Raw genomic sequence first — 18810 nt, 5'->3', positions numbered from 1 at the left:
TGTTGGATTGTTATCTTTGCTTCTCAAAAAAACCTCAGAAAAACTGCAACCTGAGCCACCAATATGGCAGCACAATTTTTCCTCAGGTTTATTCAAATAAACAGTAAGTTCATTGCAACACAAAAGATGCTTGTCTATAAACTCTATTCTTAAATCTGTAACAGCAAATTAGCTCTTCCTGCAATGAAAAAATCCCATCCAATCTGAAAGGGTGATGTATCTCAAGATGCAAAGAGCTGCAGTTATCTATTGAAAAAGCAATGAAATTTTCAGAAAAAATTAATTACACATGTGAAATACTGTATTAATCTTATCCTCAAATATTGTATTGTTATCCAACCAACATATCATCTATTTGACTTGGATTTCTGGTCTCCTTTTGCATAGTGAAATCTATGCAATTAAACCCTCTTACCTTCTAGCTTCTTCCGTCCAATATTTACACATAATAGATTATAAGAGGGACTCATGCTGGAGCAGGTTGTGCCTGAAGGACTGCACCCCATGGAAGAACCACCCATGTTTCAGCAGTTTGTGGAGAACTGTTACTTGAGGGATGGACTCACATTTGTGTAGCTCATGGAGAACGATTTCCTGTGGGAGGGACCCCACAGTGGAGTAGGGAAATGACTCCTCTCCCTGAGCAGTGGGACATACAACCCGTGATCCACTGGCCATAATCCCACTCCCTGTCTCTCTGCATTGCTGTGATAGGGAGTAGAGCTTGGAAGGAGAGAGGGGTGGGGGTATAGTGTTTTTAAAGTCTTATTTTACTTCTTATTATCCCACTCTAATTTTGATACTAATAAATCCAATTAGTATCTCTAATTCAAGCCTGTTTTCCCCATAATGGTATTTGGTGAGTGATCTCTCCCATTCTTTGACTCATGAACCCTTTGTTACATTTTCTCTCCTATCTGGCTGCAGAGAGGAGTGAGAGAGTGGCTCTGGTGGGTGCCTGAAATCCAGCCAGGGTCAAGCCACTAGAGTGACTAAGATATTATAAAATTTTAAAAAATACTTCCTCTTCCAAAGTTGAACAAATGCAGTATTTGTTGTGTAAAGACTGTGAAGAGAGATTATCACAAGACAAACACTTTAAATTTCTGGGATCTAGCTTGTAAGAAGCTTGTAAGAAGCAAGTACTCCAATCATCTTAAAGGAAAGACCTTGCCAAGCTCTATTCTTAAATCATCCTTATTCGTTTTTACATGTCTAGAAACACAGTGAAAGAATTTTGAATCTATTCAACAGAAGGCAGATTTAAAGTGATACATACTTTGCCTATTAGACTACCACTGTGGTATTCAGGAGGTACTTGAACACGAAGAAAAGCTTTGAGGTTGGCAACCTACTCCAAATTGAAATAAAACAACAAAGAGGAAAACACCACCACAAAACACCGTAAGAATCAAAAAGACACACATGACACATGAATAAAGAAATAATTAAAGAAAGAAACAATAGAAAATGAATATAAATACTTAAAACGAGACTATATTTACAAGGCAAAGAAAACAGTTCAATACTTTGGCATTTCTCTTATCTATCTTATCCTTTGGATTTCTCTTATTTAAATGATTTATATGTCTATATATCTCCTTGTGTCATCATTAAGATGTTTTCAGGTCTTATCTTTAGGAACCTGTCAGATTCATCATCTGATTAGCTAACAATAATCCAACCACTACATATTGCTTGAGATGGTAATATTTCCATAAAACCTAACTTCCATACAAAAATTTTAAAAGCCTTAATTTTCACTATCTAAAGTAACAGTGGCATATTTCATTATTAAAAGCATTAAAAGTAGCATTTACTCGGTTACACATTGCCTTTGTACTATTTTCCACCCAAAAAGAAAAATTACTGAATTTATGATGTTCCCGCTCTTTCATTCTGTGCCCTTTCACAATGTCTCTTTTGACACTTTTGCTACCTCAGGCCTTTTTAGAAATATATCATTAGAAGACCATATCAACTTTTATCATATAAAAACTTTTATCATCATATAAACTTTTATACATTGTAAAAATAATCAAAATAAAAAATGGAAAGCTACTCCACAATAAATACTTCTTTGGATTATTAAGTTCATATAATGTAATCATACTTCAGAGTCTTGGCTCTCGTTTCATTCCACTGGGGCTACTTAAGTGGAGAATATGAGTCCAAGTGCCAAAATCTTTCTATTTAGTTTTCCTAAATGTTCATTGCCTTGAAACAGTATATACTGTCTAATTTATACAGCTACTGAAACCTCTGAAGAAATTTTCTGCCAATTACAATAAAAAAAATGATTTTTCAACATAAAAATTCCTTGTGGCAAGGATAAATTGCAATCCAGTTCCCTTTAAATCAAGAATTTTTGCTAATGACTCCTCCATAGCCCAGACATTATTCACTGCTTACTGTAAGAGCTGCTACACGATTTCATGAAAAATAACCATTTAAATCTCTAAAAATACTTCATCAGGCCCACAGGCCTATGTATACGATGATAATAAACCTTTGGTTTAATAGCCAGCCTACTTTCCTTTAAATACCTTCCCTGAATGCAATTAACAGGGTTATTAAAAATTCTCCAGGCATATTATAAACTAAAGAACAACTAACTAGTCTTTCTCCTTATGTTTTGTCCTTGGTATAGTAATTTTTCCATAGTGGAAAGTTCTGGTTTGTTTTTTCAATACCTCATTCAAACAAATGGATGGATCAAAGTATGCATCCTAATCTATGTGCAACCAATCCTAGAGCTATTGCAGAAAGGACTGCACATTTTGCTTCCTGACTCCAGCAGTTTTCTAAAGCCCCTTGTTCACTTTTCTTCAATCTTGAACTTTTTTTATTCATAATTTCTTAAGACCCTGTAACAGCATATGAAATTTCCTTCCTTAAAAAAAAAAACACCAAAAACAAAAACAAAAACCCAAAAAACAAGGATAGCAAAAAAAATTTGAATCAAAAAATTAAAATAGAAAAAATACCCAATGGATTTTGTCTATTACATTGGTTTGAGGAAAGATTATTTTTTAAGCATTTTTTGCTTTTGAAAATCCTTGAAATTTTATTTCTCCAGTAAACAGATCTTTATCTGACATCTAAAGGCATTTTCCATAGGTAATTTTCTTTCCTCTGCCCTTCAGTCCATTTTTCCAGTATAGCACCTGTTCTACAAGACTGCATATTTACCATTTATTTTATTAAAAATAATTTTGACAGAAAGTAGGAAGCTATGCAATCTTTATTAAAACTAACAGAAATGTCCTTAAAGCTCAGAGGAGCTCTGCAGAAGGAAATCTAACTGATGGTACACAGAAACTTGACCTTGAATTTCATGCCAGAGCAATTCTTCCTTGGGAACTGAACTCCCATAGCCAAAATTTCTTTCCTTTCGCATCCAAGTATGCAATAAATTATCAATACAGAATTCTAACTGCTTGTTTGGGAAAGTCAAAACTGAATCACATTCCTCCATCTTATCTGTGAAAACAGCATTCCTGGATGGTGGAAGGAAGGAAGGAAGTTCTCCTACTCACATGCTTTTTTCAGACAGTAAGCTATTAAATCTCTCAGGCTTACACCACTGCAACTTGCTGCTGTGTAATTTTCACTGTTAGATCAGCTATACTCAGGCCAACCCTCAGTTGAATTGCTGACTTTTTTTTCTCTGCATTATTTTCAGCTTCATTCCAGTTTCCTTGCTCTTGCCTCGTCCTCAAGGCTGAATTAGAATAATGTTTTCTCTACAAGGAAAACAGCCATTCTCTTCAAGGCTTTCTTGTGACACACAAATCAAATCACCCCAATGACACACTAGACATTCACCTTCTCTGCAACTTCAACATGGCTCTACATCTGTTCTATGCTAGGATTTTTCTGCACCTTTGTAGATGAGATGAGATTTGTAGGATAAATAAGAAAGATGAGGGCAGGGAAACCTCAGAAAAAACTAAACTACAGCATCCAGTCCAGAAAGCTTCACTCTCGCTGCTGGAACAAAGATGTGCTTTTCCTGGCAACAGTCTGAGTTGTTCCCCTTTCCTTACATACCCTGCAGATGCATGGACACAGAGCCTGTAAAACATGGAGAGGATTTCTCCAGCAATGATATTCCTGTGGCTACCACTGGGCTGGAGGAAGGCTTAGGACATGTCTATCCTCTTTCTACCATGCCTCCAAGCCCCTGACAAAAAGTGTATTTAAGTTCTGCTATTCCACAGTTACGGAAGAGGCATACCCACATTTTTCACTCAGGAGAAGTGAAAGGAAAACACAAAGCTCTACTACAGGGGAATTAACTATAGCATTAAACATTTCAGCAATTAAACTGAAATGGTTATGTAACTATATATTTGACTAGACACAATAAATTCATGCCAACTATGTACCTACTTAAGAAGCACAGCAACCCTGATTAGCAACTCCCTTAAAACAAGACATTGCCCATACAGTTGTAAAATATTTAACCAAGCAATGAAGCAGTGGCACCATACTGAATCAGTGGTAAACTGCAAACCTCTTGTCACAACTCACTGTATTTGAAAGAAGGGGAAGGCAATTGTCTATCTGAAATCAACTTTGACTTCAAAAATCATAGATTTATCCTATGAATTATTTAGCTTGCTTGTGAGTTTTTTCTAATTTCTGAATAAAAAATACTGATAAAAGAATGAAATGGGAGCACATTTATCTGATAAATGGGAGCACTCTTATCTAATAAAAGAAGGCATGAACAACTGCAAATAATACAAAGAAGTCAAGAATCCATACTTGGTATTTAAAGTAATTCATTTTTTACCTCACTGTATTTTATTCACACTTTTTTTTCTTAATTTTAGCACTTGAAGAAAGTGGGTTAGACAATCCTTCCTTTTTAAAGGAGGAATCAGGATCCTAGCCTAGGGATGTCTCTCTGCCCCTCCTGCTCATCACAAGCTGTTTACAGGTCCAATATCAGACCCTACCATAGAAACCATGTCACTAGAAACAAAGGCATGAAAGTGAGTCAGAGGAGGTTTAGGTTGGATATCAGGGAAAAGTTTTTCACCCACAGGGTGGTTGGGGACTGGAACAGATACCCCAGAGAAGTGCTCACAGCAACAGCCTAATGGAATTCAAGAAGTGTTTGGACCGTGTTCTCAACACATGGTGTGACTTAGAGATGTCCTGTGCAAGGCCAGGAGTTGGACTGAAATGTTCCTGGTGGGTCCCTTCCAACTCAGCATATTCTGTGATTCAGTTTTGTCCTCTCCTCTCCTTTCTGGAGAAAGAATCTGCCAAAAGACAAGACTGTAGGCTGCTAATCTGATTGCACCAGATTGAACTTGCCACTTTCCCCTTTGTCATTTACTCCATTCCTGATATTACCACCAAATGGCTCATTCACAATTCTCCCTCTTGCTCTGGAAGGGAGAACACATGCTCCTGAAATTTTGGTCACCCACTACCTGATTGATAGTAGCATTCACAAGCAAATCTGCCACATTCTGAGTCCCCCTTCCACAGAGCCACAGAGCAGTAAATGCAGTTCCCACCACACAGGTCAAACAGGTTCAAAGATCCAAAGAGACAGCCAGGAAGGATGACCTGCATTTACATGTGCTAAACCTGATCTATCTTTAGCCTGTGTGGAGCACTGTGGCCAAGTCAAAACAGCAGCTCAAAATAAACTGCTGTTACTAACACATTTTTTCTTCTAGTTCTCTTTAAAATTACTATCAAACTCTAAGACCACTTTCTTTTTTTAATCCTGCTCAATACTGTCTAGAAGAACATAAAAGTATATGGTGAATGGGAGGAAACAGAAAGGATATATGGAGGTGTAAGAGGTTTGTAAATTCAGTCAACCTCAAACTAACAGTGTGGAGGATTCAATGAAAATAACCACTGACATGGTGTGAACTATGGCAAAATATGCAACTATATAAGATATCATGGGATATTTCAAAAAGCCTTAATAACTCCTACATTTTATATTGTTTCAAACTTATTTGTTTGGCTTTACTTGCATTAAGTGTAAGAATATTTTTACTTTGGGAAATAAGCTTTTCTAAGAAATAAGAATTTCTAAGTAAATCTGTGAATTTGTAAGTTAAGAGGTATACAGAAGCCAAAGCTGTTTGAGATACAAAAGTAAACCCCATTAAGGCATCACAAACATCTACATTTGCTCAAATGGATGACAGAGGTAGAGGGAAAAAAGACTTTGAATTTCTGAGTTTATATTTGGATCTGTCAATCTACAAATAAAATTTATATCTACTAGCACTTTTCTACAACTTAGAAAGGAATTGGTAAGGAAAAGTAACTTTAAAATCTAGTGTTACTTTTGAGTTCTTCAAGCTTTCCAAAAGTTTGAATTATAGACAGGTAAAACAACTGCCTTTAATCATATGGAGCATATGTATGCTTGGCAGCTTTGGTATTACACTTGCTTCAAATGTAGCATCTTCATTTTTTGTTTTAAAATGAATGTGGATTTAATACTTACTGTGTTTTTCTGAGATACCATATCCTGTGGGGGGAAAAAAAAGATAATAGAAATGTTTATTTGTTTTTACTGGGAATTATAATTTCCAATAAAAATCAATCACTGCTATACATATATTTATATATATATATATACACACAGATGTACTGTTCACAGCACAATCCAGATTTCCTACCATAGTAATTTCCTAGCAAAGAGACAGAACATCTAGAAGAGTCTCAGTAGGTCAGGTTAGGAAAAAATTAACAATTCAGTGAAGAAACCTACTTAAAGAAGTATTCAGAAAAAAAAGAAGGCTGTACTTAGCAGTAATTAGAGTTTCTCAAATTGGGCACACGCAGTCACACTCTTGAGCATTTGTGGGCCAAAAGCATTGAAAGTTGGAGGGTTTTTCTCTCTGAAAGTCTCCTTCAGATACCTAAGCCGCTTCCTTACCCAGAATGGTAGACACCAACACATTCCTTCCACACCCTAATTCTTCTCACCTCAAAATATAAGCAGAGATATTGAAACAATGAAGCAGATGATAAACTAATGGGCATGGAAACCAGACCTCAGAGACCTCTAGCTGTTGGTAAGTAACCTTCTTTTTTCCTGGGTGATGGGAATGAACACTGCTTGGTCAAACTAAGGAGGTCACCAGGTAAGCCATACTACAAATATTAGACATAGACTTCTAATCAAGGTTGTCAATATAATTGAAATAAATGTGCTCTGACAACCTGAGATGATTCTGTTTGAGCAACTTTGTATCTGACAGCTTGAAACCCACTTGAACAATCACTGCACAGAAATGATCATCCCATCACCCATTTCTTCAACAACAGGCGAAAATATCAGGGGACATTTAAAAGGTTTAGCTTTCTAAAATGATTCTCTTGAAATCCAGATTACATACACTTTTATATCCTCAGAACTAGGGTGTTTTGAAAGAATGGTGAAACTGAAGCGATAACTAACTCCTGGGACAATTTCAGGATGACTCCTAAGAGATAAACTGTATAAAGCCAGGTTGCCAGAACTCCACAGATCTTCAGCAGAAGTAACAGCAGTAGCACCAATACTGCCTTTGTAACACTCAGGCTGTGCATCACTTTTAAGAGTGTGCACAACAACCCAGCTCCAAGTAAAGTAATACAATTCTGAATGGAAGTGAAAAAATCCTGACCAAATTACGCATAAACTTCAGAATAAAGAAACATTATCAGAGGGTCAAAAAGGTACTAAAACCTAAATGGAATTTCTAATTAGCCTAGCCTCCTTAAGCCAAATAAAATACTTCATAACAAAAGTGATGGAAGGCTTAGACATCTGAAATATTACATATCTGAAAATTAATGTCAACCTAGCTAAGCAAGTATCTCCAATAGAGGCTTATCTACTGCAGTTAAATATATTTCTCAGTAGGGAGGAATTAACTCTTCTGAAACCATACAACATGAAATATGTCATGAACTGTTCTTTGCTGAAATATGCCACCTGCCTACCTTCTGAAGTATTCCTTAGAAAGGTGTATTAGCATATTTGAATGCTAACCAACAGTGAACTGGGGCTCGATTGCTGAAGAGATACCAATGACAACAGGAGGACTGAACTATGTCTCAGTGCCCAGCTTAAACCATTTGACTCAGAGGATCTCTCCTAGCTGGTTCCAGGAACTGAAGTCTTATGATCCCGTCTAAGACATGCTATGGGCCTATTTAGGCCAAGGAGGTTATGCAAACAACTGAGAGATGAGTAATATCAGTGCCACTGACAGAGTTCCTAGAAGAACAAAGGTGAAGGTAGATAATAGTTTTCTAGCCTTAAGTGACCTAGCCACATTCTGGAGTTCCCTAGTCCCTAGACTTGAGCTTTATATTACTAGGAAAAAAGGCTTAGAACTGACAGTGCAGAGACTTGCAAGTTCAGGCAACAATCAGTCTGAACATCCAACCACAGATGGATGTAATCCTGGAGATCCTTCAACACTCCAGTTACGGAGCAGGGGCTTCAGTATGTGCTTGGCACAAAGCACAGAAATGAAAGCTAGTATCTCACTGTGCAGCAACAAATAGAAAACAACTAGCCTCTCTTCCCAGACTTGGGCACATCCTTGAGAGAACCAAGTTGATCAGAACATCTGAGTGGCAGCATAAAGAAATATAAAAATGTGTTAAAGAAAAATAAAAATGAAGTATTTCATGGCAGCCAGATATATTAGCAGTAGTGGATCAAAGCTGTATGCATGCTCCCTGATTAGGTGGAGGAAAGGAGGACATACCAGTAATAATCTCATTGAGCAAAAAGTGTGACAGGCTCCAGCTTTGAGTTTTTGGGACTCCAGGCCACATGGAATGTGAACGGGTATGTGGACCACCACATGAAGAAGGGAAGTATGGGTTATAGACACATGAGAGTAAAATCAATGACACTGAGAGCAGAGAAGGGGAATGAGAAACTGTGACAGAACAGAGCTTTTCTGGGGAAAAAGGAAACTTAACATTCTTACAGGATCAAGAGAGGCTGGAGAACTCCAAAATGGATTTTTGAACACTAATGGTGTGGAAAAAAAGCAAAGTAGCAAGGGGCAATAACTCAAAATAAGGAAAGAATAACAAAGCATGAACAATGCTTCTCTCAGTAAGGGTAGCAAGAAGATGGATGATATTAAGAGCAGCAATAGATGATACAGAGGACAAAAGCCTAAATGTGACGCAAAATAAAGAGAACCTGCACTGAGAAAGGCAGAAACATCCACAATATATGACTTGCATCCACAACAGCAATTTCAGGACTTAAGTGTATGGCATGTAATATCCTACCATAAAAATGAACAACAGCCCTATAGAAAGATTTGGTGAGGATGTCTTTTCCTATCTTCAAGCAGCAATAAAAAGGAGATTCTAGTAGTCTTAGCTAGTCAGCACTTAGGGAATACAAACCTCATCTGACAGAAGTGCTTGCATAGCAGCAGGCTGCATACAGCCCTTGTTCAAGTGTCTTTATTATAGAGGCTATAACTTTTTGTTACGTGTACTCTAATTAAAAGAGGGAAAGGAAGGAAAAAATCAGACCTGCACTCTCAATTCCAAGTTTAACTACCTGAAGCAAAATCAGTACCACACTATGGATCCTTTCTTACAAAAAAAGCATTTATTTATTCTATTATTACTGGTTTTCTTAATAGTTGCTTTTTCTTAGCAGGATCTAATTATGTGGCTATCAGGAAATTACATTAAATGTAAGTTTCAGAAAAATAGAGACATCTGTAGGATCAGGTATATAAAAATATTTCTGAAATGAAGCAGATTGTGAAGCGAGAACCTTACTTTTAGAGACTGAGCAGTGTCAGCATCAGTGTCATGGTAAAGAATTACATTATTGGCCATGTCAAAGCTTTCACGCACGCCAAGGTGGTAGAACAGTGATGGTTGCTTGGAAATATCACTCATGTCCACAACTGCAACATCTGAAATGAGAGAAGTGGAGAAGAAGAGAAAATGCTAAAAAATAATAAACTTAAACCAAATTTTATTCTTACATGGGATTTAAAACAAATCCTGAAATTACACACACACATCGGACAGACAAAGTCGACATTTTCAAACAAGGATCATTTTTTCATGAGAGAAGTAAATTTTACCCTTCTTATAAAAGATAAGAGCCACTCATGAAATTATCATAGTGTTACATTAACTGGGAGGCTGAGTTTACCAATCCTGCTTTAGGTTTTGAAATCACAGCATCAGGAATACCTTGAGTGAAAAAGCAATTTTGCACTTGCTCCCTGAAGCCTGAACACATGAATACCCATAGGACACAAACTTCAAACACTCAGGATGGAACCTCTAAAAATAATAAGTAAATTAGAAAAACAGAGAAAACTGTGAGAGAGACCGAGTTTATTTTAAGAGGCTGAAGTTTGAAGAATGGTAAATTCCTAAAGAGTAGAAAAAGAAAGTACTCTGAAAATTGACTCTTAAAAGCTACAGGCAAGATGTTGAAGATGGGGGGCACAGCAATGAGGGAATTCAATCAAAGTAGCCAGAGCAAGACTTCCACTGCTCTTGCTTCGTGTTCCAGTAAGAAACAAAAGTCAGAAATGCAAGTAAAAACATTTACATCCGTGCAAGATGAGCTAAACAGAGAGCTAAAGAGAAATATCCCATACAGCTGAGATACAGACAAAAGATTCTGAGTTCACCATTTTGTTCTCATATAGACCTAAACAGCAAAGCAGGAAGAAGGGGTAACTGAAGAAGAGGACACTTAAGTTTTTATTTTTTGAGTTTTTATTTCTTGATCCTTATATTCTATATATTCCTAAGAAAATTTTGATTTAAAGCTTTTTAGAGGTCTGTATCTATATATCTTGGGAGAACCAAGATATATATATATATGTGTCTGTCTGGTTTCACCACTTTGGGTAGATGGATGAATTGAAACCCAAAGTATTCATAAGAATAGAGCCTTGGCATTGAAACTACAGGGGAGTTTGAGGTTCAAAACATTCCAGAGACTCAAAGCAGCAGTGAATTCTACATCTTTGAAGGGGTAACAGACAGTGCCTGGTACATACGGGGAAAGACAGAAGGGTGAGCTACTAGTAAACAAGAAATCTAAAAGCAGGTCTGATGGCTGAGACCCAGATGCAGCAGCCAGTTACCTAACCTTGGCTGCACCAAGGTTACACATCACAAGTATGCGGTTTCTTGGAAAAACCTGCAATGAATATATGCTCCTGTAGAATTCCATCAGCCTGTTCTGACACCACACAGAGGTCAGCCAGTCCCTGGATTACTATGAGACTCCTGTTCAAGCATAAGGAACATTTTGAGTCTGAAGACCTGCTTTAAGACCAACACACAGTGATGTGTTCAGGAGCAAAACCAACCAAACATAAAAAACCTCACACCTCAAAATATCCCAAACCCCAACAAAACATACAAAAAAATTCCAAATGTACCTCCCTCCCCAAGCAAAGAAACAAAACCCCAGCACAAAGTCATGGCACAAGAAAATCCCCTTATTCATATAAAACTCAAATCCTGCGCCATCTACAGATGATCTTTCCAGTTCTAATGTTTAGCCAGCTGTCTGCAGCATGGAAAAAATTCTTAGTGTATTGCACACTGTAGTGTCATGTAAACTGAGAGAGCTTGAAGAAGTAAACCCCAGCTCCACAAACTCAACAGAATCTAAATTACCCCAATATTGCAAAATCCTTTTGGAAAACATAAATTATCTATAGAACAAATTTAAGGGGAACTAACAAGCAGACTGAGAATCAAATACCACCTAAGGAAAAAAAATTAGGACCTTGGATGGTTTTTAGTGCTTGCATAAGAGTGTTTTTGGGGAATCAGAGTACTGTGAAATCAAAATCATCATCCTGGTAAGATAATTCAGATAATGCATTCTCATAGTGCACAGACATTGCATTTTACAATACAATATAAGCAATGATTTGTAACAGAGTTCATTGAAACAAGGCTATACACAGCTCATTGCCACATCTGGTCTACAACTGAACTTTGTCTTCAGTTGATTCCTGCTCCATAGCAATGGAGCTATGGAGCTCAAAACCACATGAAATGGACATAAGAACAGAAGTAAGCATCTCCATTTAAAAGAGTAGCTATTCATCCCTTAGATATTTATTCACACACTATAAAAAGATTTATCAGAACAGGTTTTCCTTGCCTATTCACACCTCACAAACACAGGAGTGAATAAGATAAAACAAAAACAAAACAAAATAAGAGTAGCAGAGATGAAGATGTATCACAAATATATGCATGCAAGTTTAAAAAAAGCTCCAAGAAGATAACTGAGTGGATTCAGTTTGAGTATGGGAGTCAAGGAATGACACAGAAGTAAATGACAGCAGAGAGAGGAAGAACATCCAAAGTGCTCCTGGCTGTGGGCTAGAGCAGACATGAGAAGCTGCATTTCTTTGCAGCTCTCCAAGCCCTCCTCCAGGAGTAATATCAGCAGTCTTTGAGCAGGGAGGAAAAAGATCTATTTAAAAAGCAGCTTTACTAATGTGTTAGTGAAATGCAGCAAGAGCACAGAGGGTCCATGAAATTAATGGACATTTGGGTGGAGAAAATTCGACCAACAGTTAACACTTATGGAAGCAGTAGAACCCTGAGACACACCCAATGCATGGGGTGCTGAGAGTGCAGAGCTCAGCATTGCTTATGGCTGGGTCTAAGCACCGCCCCCCCCAGAGCTGCTGTTTTCAGGGGCACATCTCTCTTCTCAGAGTAAGGCAGTTTTGTGAGTCATGTAATGAACAAACCTAGTATGTGATACCACTAATACTTCTGTTTCAATTACCTTATATTTTTCTCATGATTTACACTAAAATTCTTTATTTACAGTTCTTTAAAAACAAGACATGGGGCCCTGCACTTCAACCATGCATTTAGAATGTCTGATAAGAGAGGTAGGAATGTCCTTAAACTTCCAGAGACACATTAAAAGAAACAAGTTCAACACTAGCATGTGCTTTGCAAATCTTGATTTATAGAATAGAAACATAAGTCAATCAGAGTTCATTCTCAACTCCCATCCTCCATAACAAAAGAGCCTGATTAGCCAAATGTACTTCTGGACTTCCCTTGACAAATTTAGGTTCAACCTCCATTACAGACATGGGTGAAGCAAAAGCCAATGGCCATTTTTATCAAATCTTATCACACATGAGAAATTTTATGTGATAATGAAATATTTCACACAGGTCTAAATGACTAAAGGAGAGCGTTTCCTATGCTCAGAAGGAAAGAGCAAGGAAAGGTGCAGCCCCTCTGGAGAGACAGAAGGCTTCCAAGTGAAAATCTGTACAATTCATGTACCAGATGCAGTGGAGGGGTGGGGATGTGCTTAATGTTGTATATGACAAATTTCAAATTATTCTGGAACAGAACATTTAAACTCATGGCTTCTTTTCTGCAGTAGAAACTTGTGTTCAAGAGAGCATAAAAATGTGTTCTCCCTAATTTCTTCTTAAGCATAGCATATATTTTCAACTCTTTTTGTTCTCTAGCAGTTGCCCATGAAACTACTTTCATGCTGAAAATAGTTCATTTTTGTCATGAACCCAAAAACTGATCTCAATTTATTATGTGATTGCAGTTCATTTGTCTAGGCTTTTGTTTCTACTGTTAAATGATTATGGTATGTGTGTATTTGTAGTGCATTAAAGTAATTCAGCACTATTGTTTATACAGTCTGGATTAGGTCTCTGCATTGTTGCAGCATATGGCACGTAATTCATTTCTTATACTACAGTTTACATATTTTAACACTAGTGTGTCTTATGAGAGCAGACAGAGAAGAGAAAAATAACTGTGACAACTGAAATGAAGATTAGAGATCATTAACTGGGGTAGAATAGGAGAGTATGAAACTAATAAATAATTCAACATGAAAAACATTATTAAACAGGTTAAGACCAGAGGACTTATTTCTCTATCTGAAATGCACATGAAGATATCATATAATTTAATGATCTAAGTAAACCACAAGTCTTCATATGGCTTTTTTATGATTTATGGCATTGTTAACAAAACCAAAAGAACAATTTGAAATCAGCTTTGGGTATCTGTAAGTTAAAAGGTAATAAACAGAAGAAAATGAAGAAATAGCCTGAAATATGCTGATAGTTAAATAGAATCTAGGAGGCCCAACAGAAGTAAAAGGTAAAAAAAAGTCTGCACTGCTTCCAACTTCTAATCTAAGACTCACCTCCATCCAGCCTCATCCATGTGCAGAGCAAGAACCTTACTCCATTATTTTGGATTCATTATTTTTCAGTGTCTGGAACCTTTCTATATATAACAGACAAAAAACACTCCCAAACTTAATGTGATAACAGAAATCTTACTGGAGGAAAATGCAGAACTCACCCCTTTGCTATTCACTAGCACCCTGCAAATTATGAACCTTTACATTTGTATTACTTGATTGGTTATTTGCATCATAGTCAGTAAGTAAATAAACATGTAATTCCTTGAAAATCACTGAACAAAACTGTCAATTTCTTTAGAACAACAACAATATTCCTAAAGAAAAGGAAATAAAAAATCCTTAACTTCAGGATGCATATTAACTTTGATTTCTGCACAGCCCTTTAAAGAAGACAATACTAAAGTTTTTAGAGGGAAACAATTATGGTAAACCTTGGTGTATGTGAAAACCAGGAACCCTTTGCAGCTTTCACTTAAGCTAAAACAAAAGGCACACCACTCTCCACTTTAAATCATCCCCTACTCCCAGAAACTGGGAATCTCAAGGTAATAAAGCACATTTGTAGCAACTACAAATAGAATTGTTGAGGTGATTTTTCAGCAGTTTGTTATGCCAGAAAACTGACAGTGCCCTCCATTAGATCCTAGGCAATGTTAGTGTAAAAATACTGTCAACATTTCTGATCATATTATGGGTCTCATAATGAATCAAGTTTCATTTGACCCTTACTGTTTTATAATCATGGTATCCTGTAAACATCTGCTTACTTTTCTAAGAAAAAATATTGTTCCAATTACAATCTGAAGCAACAAATTAAACCCAGAAATTGCCTTATAAGCTGAAAGACTCAAGAGACAAAGTTCTTTTGCTAAAATTAGCAATTTCTGGTATTTCAATTCAACCTTTTCAAGTTTGAAATATTAAAGCATGAACTTTGCCAACATCACTGGTTTGCTATAGGGCCAGAATTGGTAATAAAAATAAAAACCAACTAATCAATAATGATTTGTCCTGTGATATAGATTTGTATATAATCACACTAAACAGCATTTTAAAAACAACTTCATGTATTTCAGACTGCACTTCTTGTAGATTGAAACTAAGTGCTGCACTTCTGTATAAATACTAAAATTAAAATTAACTGTAATAGTTCAGAAATTGCTTACAAAGCACCTTTAAGAAGAAGACTGTTTCATAAGCTGTAATCAACTTTCACAAGAGAGTCCTGGAGTGGCTGGAGCCTTGACTACAAATTCCAGACTACTGCCTATCTCAGAAAAGGAAACACAAGCATGCACACTGGACATCTGAAACTTCTTGATGCATGGAGGGCACTTCCCTTGGAAAGGGCAAAGTGTTTAGTTCACAGGCAAAAGGAAGTGATTCAAAGGACAGGAAAAATAAGAATTAAATTAGGTATGAATCCTCATATTAGTGTGGGAAAAAAGGTTTCTTTCTTTTCACATACAGAAAGCACTGAAAAAAGGTGAGATTACCAGGTTTTATTAATGACACCAACCACAAATTGGAGAAAGAATAAAACTTTAATACTGGCCAAATAAATTTTAATTCACCAATTTAAAATTATTGTTATCTTCAGAAGATAACAGAGAGAATTCCAGTTCTAGTACATTATCCATATACACACTCTGACCATATAATGAAGCAAAATCTAAACTTAGTTATATCTTGCTTTTGACAGCTCCAATGGATCTATTAAGTGTTTTAGGAATTCTGAAAACCTGGGCATCAAGTGGCAAAAATTCTGAAAGATGCTCTTCCAGGGTTTGTCTGTTTGCTAAGGAAAACAAAAGGACTGTTGTAAAGTGGCAATTTCAGACTTGAGCTGTTTTATAAAAACAGAGCAACACCTCTAATCTTTGTTTTCAGATTGAGCTTGTTATTTTTCTTTGACTTAGTTGTGACATTGCATCTGCCACAAGTTTTATGTTATAAAGTGATTTACTAAAGAGAAAAGCCACCACACAACAAAACATGTCTTCTCCCACCAAGCAAAGTGGAAGGCAAGCACATAGTGCCTGACAATTACAAAAGCCAGTATTCTTAGAACCACAAAGAGGAAGGTCAGACCTTTCTTTTGCATTTCCTCCTTTCTGTGTGTCAAATCTTGCTCTGGAAGCCAGTTTCACATCCTTCCCTGTGAAACCACACTGCTCAGTGAATGTAAACACAGCAAGGCCTGAAGATGAATTATGCTGAACTATGTTGAAGATGGACTATGTATTAGTTGAGCAGCAGCACCATTCTTGACTAAAGAAAGCTTGCTGTTAAATAACTTCCTTGAAAGGACTGGGCAAATCTTGAGCTCTGCTATTACTAGGAAACGAAACAATTTTTTAATTTTTCAGATGAGCCTTTCCACCATCCAGAAGGATTACTAACTGTGGCAGTTCAAATGATTGCTTTGCTCCACTTAACACACAACACATCAACACTGGCAATGTCCCACCTGCAGAGACAATTCTGGGAACAGCTGTGTTAAGCAAAGTGGACCAGCTGGTCTTTGTGTGGAAAGCAGACACATCCATGTAAAGGAGGAGGAAGAGGAGGAGGACAAACAGCTGACAACCAAATGTGTTTCTAACCATAGCATTTGAGTGATGTTACAAAGTCCTTTCATGTGGCCCAGCAAGGCACCTCCTCCTTCCTACGCACATGAAAAATTTGGAACACTCAAACTCAATCCTCTCTGCTCCCAGGGCAAACAGCTGAAATAATGCAGGTTTTTAACTACCAGGATGGCTAAAACTTAGCAAGAAAAGTTTTACTGCTTACAGTCTGAAAGATTACAGTCTGCAAGTGGAGGTAAGAAAGCTGGAACACTTCTTTTTCATGTATAGATAACAGAAGTGCCTCATGCAGCTTCCAGTGAAACCCTGGGAGAATGCCCAGTGCCCTGATATGGCACAGGGATGGGCACTTCTTGGACAGCCATGCTGCAGGTGATGAAATGTGAGGTGCAAAGAAACAGATAACAGAATAATCCAGTGTACCCAAAACAGAGGCACATGTAGCTGGAGTGAAACTAGAGATGAATGCAACCAGCACAGCACAATGCAGACAGAGCCTGACAGCATTTTAATGTAGGTAAAGAATACAAACCCCGTATTTATTTTAAATATTTAGTTCAGTCACAACTACAGAGAAACTTCTTGTTCTTGAGATCAGTTCTCACCTGATTGTTCTCACCTTCTTTTGTCCTTTTGATTTCAAACACTAGCTTTGGCAACATTTGGAAATGCTAGTCTTAGGCTACCTTAGCAATGTATGAGATTATAACACTCACTGGCAATTCTTATCCAGCAAGAATCAACCCTGAAATGTTACTGTGAAAATCAGACAGCCATCCGATACAACAGAACAGACAAGACTGAGGGGCCAATGCTCATCTCTGGCTCTTGTAATTCTGTACAAAATCCCCCTGTCATACAAACTACTCCACAATAAGGTTACATTCAGACCTGAACATTACAGCCAGTAATCATGTTAATGCTGTGGTGTTACTTTACAGATACTGCATCTTTCATCTGTCCTCTGGTACATGGAACAAACGCTAAAAATAGAATTAGAACATATTTTTCATGCTTCAGTGGCATTTATTGCAACTCAGGAGAAACAACTATCTAAAACAACTAATTTTTCTAAATCACGATAAAGTATTTGTGCCATACTTATAATTAATACATATTCCTTAATATCTAAATGTCTGTTCCAAAAATTACATCACCCAAGAAAATGAACTTTAGTAGAAAAGAACAGAACAAATAAGAGCAGGTGAGCAACACTGCTGGTGCCAGGAGTTGATCTGTAACCTGAGTTCTCATTTATTTTTATGCGTTGGGATTTTCTTATTCATTAGATACATCATCTGAAGCTTTTCAATTCTTTGCCCTGAAATTGCATATTAGGAACTATTTTGTTAAATGGAAGAAAGGACTCTTCCAAAAACCTTTGACAGCAAAGGCTTTAAGAAACATTTTAGATAACTCTTAAATAAATTAAATTCATAGCAAAACTAAGATTCAAACAGGGCAAGACACTGTATTAAAAAAACATGGTAATTCTACTGATCAAGAAAAGCAAGGATTGTGCCAAGAGCATGCCTATGCTTATTATTTTTCTAACTGATCTTCAGGGAGAGTCTTTCAGACTCTGCCAAATCAGAATACAATCAGCACCCACAAGAACTGGCACGGGAAGAAAAGTAATGCCGTTAATGTAATACAGAGGGCATCCAAGCTCAAAATGTGTTTTTAATGCTTTTGCACAAGTATGAAGAAGAAAAATATTGTATGATTGGAAACACCAGAAAATAACTTCTCTCAGAAGACAGCATAATTTGTGAATTTTTTGTTTGTTTTTTTTTTATAGTTGGTAGTTTATGGAAAAAAGGAAACAAAGAACTAATCCTCAAAGAACTCTTCTTGAAATATTGAATTGCAGAAGTTAGGAAATACATAATTCACTGTAAACAGTGCATGCCTGGGCTTAGAAATTGCTTAATATTTTCCATGATAAAGCTTTGCTTTCAGTCCTTTTTAACTTTGCCAATCTTTGCT

General features: G+C 36.9%; 1 protein-coding gene across 2 annotated transcripts in view; it reads right to left on the bottom strand.

The window, feature by feature from the left end:
• MAP3K15 (mitogen-activated protein kinase kinase kinase 15) overlaps positions 1-18810 on the bottom strand; it is a gene marked incomplete at its 5' end in the record, with an annotated part of 79299 nt that overhangs the window by 44112 nt on the left and 16377 nt on the right. Inside the window, 3 exons of one of the 2 annotated variants that reach the window (XM_083883083.1) lie at positions 1280-1351; positions 6494-6517; positions 9805-9944. In XM_083883083.1, coding sequence (XP_083739209.1) covers positions 1280-1351; positions 6494-6517; positions 9805-9944 — 236 coding nt within the window. The remainder of the gene's footprint in view (positions 1-1279; positions 1352-6493; positions 6518-9804; positions 9945-18810) is intronic. The other variant, XM_083883084.1, reaches the window with a different exon arrangement.

This window comes from Zosterops lateralis (genome assembly GCF_965231275.1).
Source record: "Zosterops lateralis genome assembly, chromosome: 2".
Lineage (NCBI taxonomy): Eukaryota > Metazoa > Chordata > Aves > Passeriformes > Zosteropidae > Zosterops > Zosterops lateralis.
This window is presented reverse-complemented; position numbering and strand designations above follow the sequence as displayed.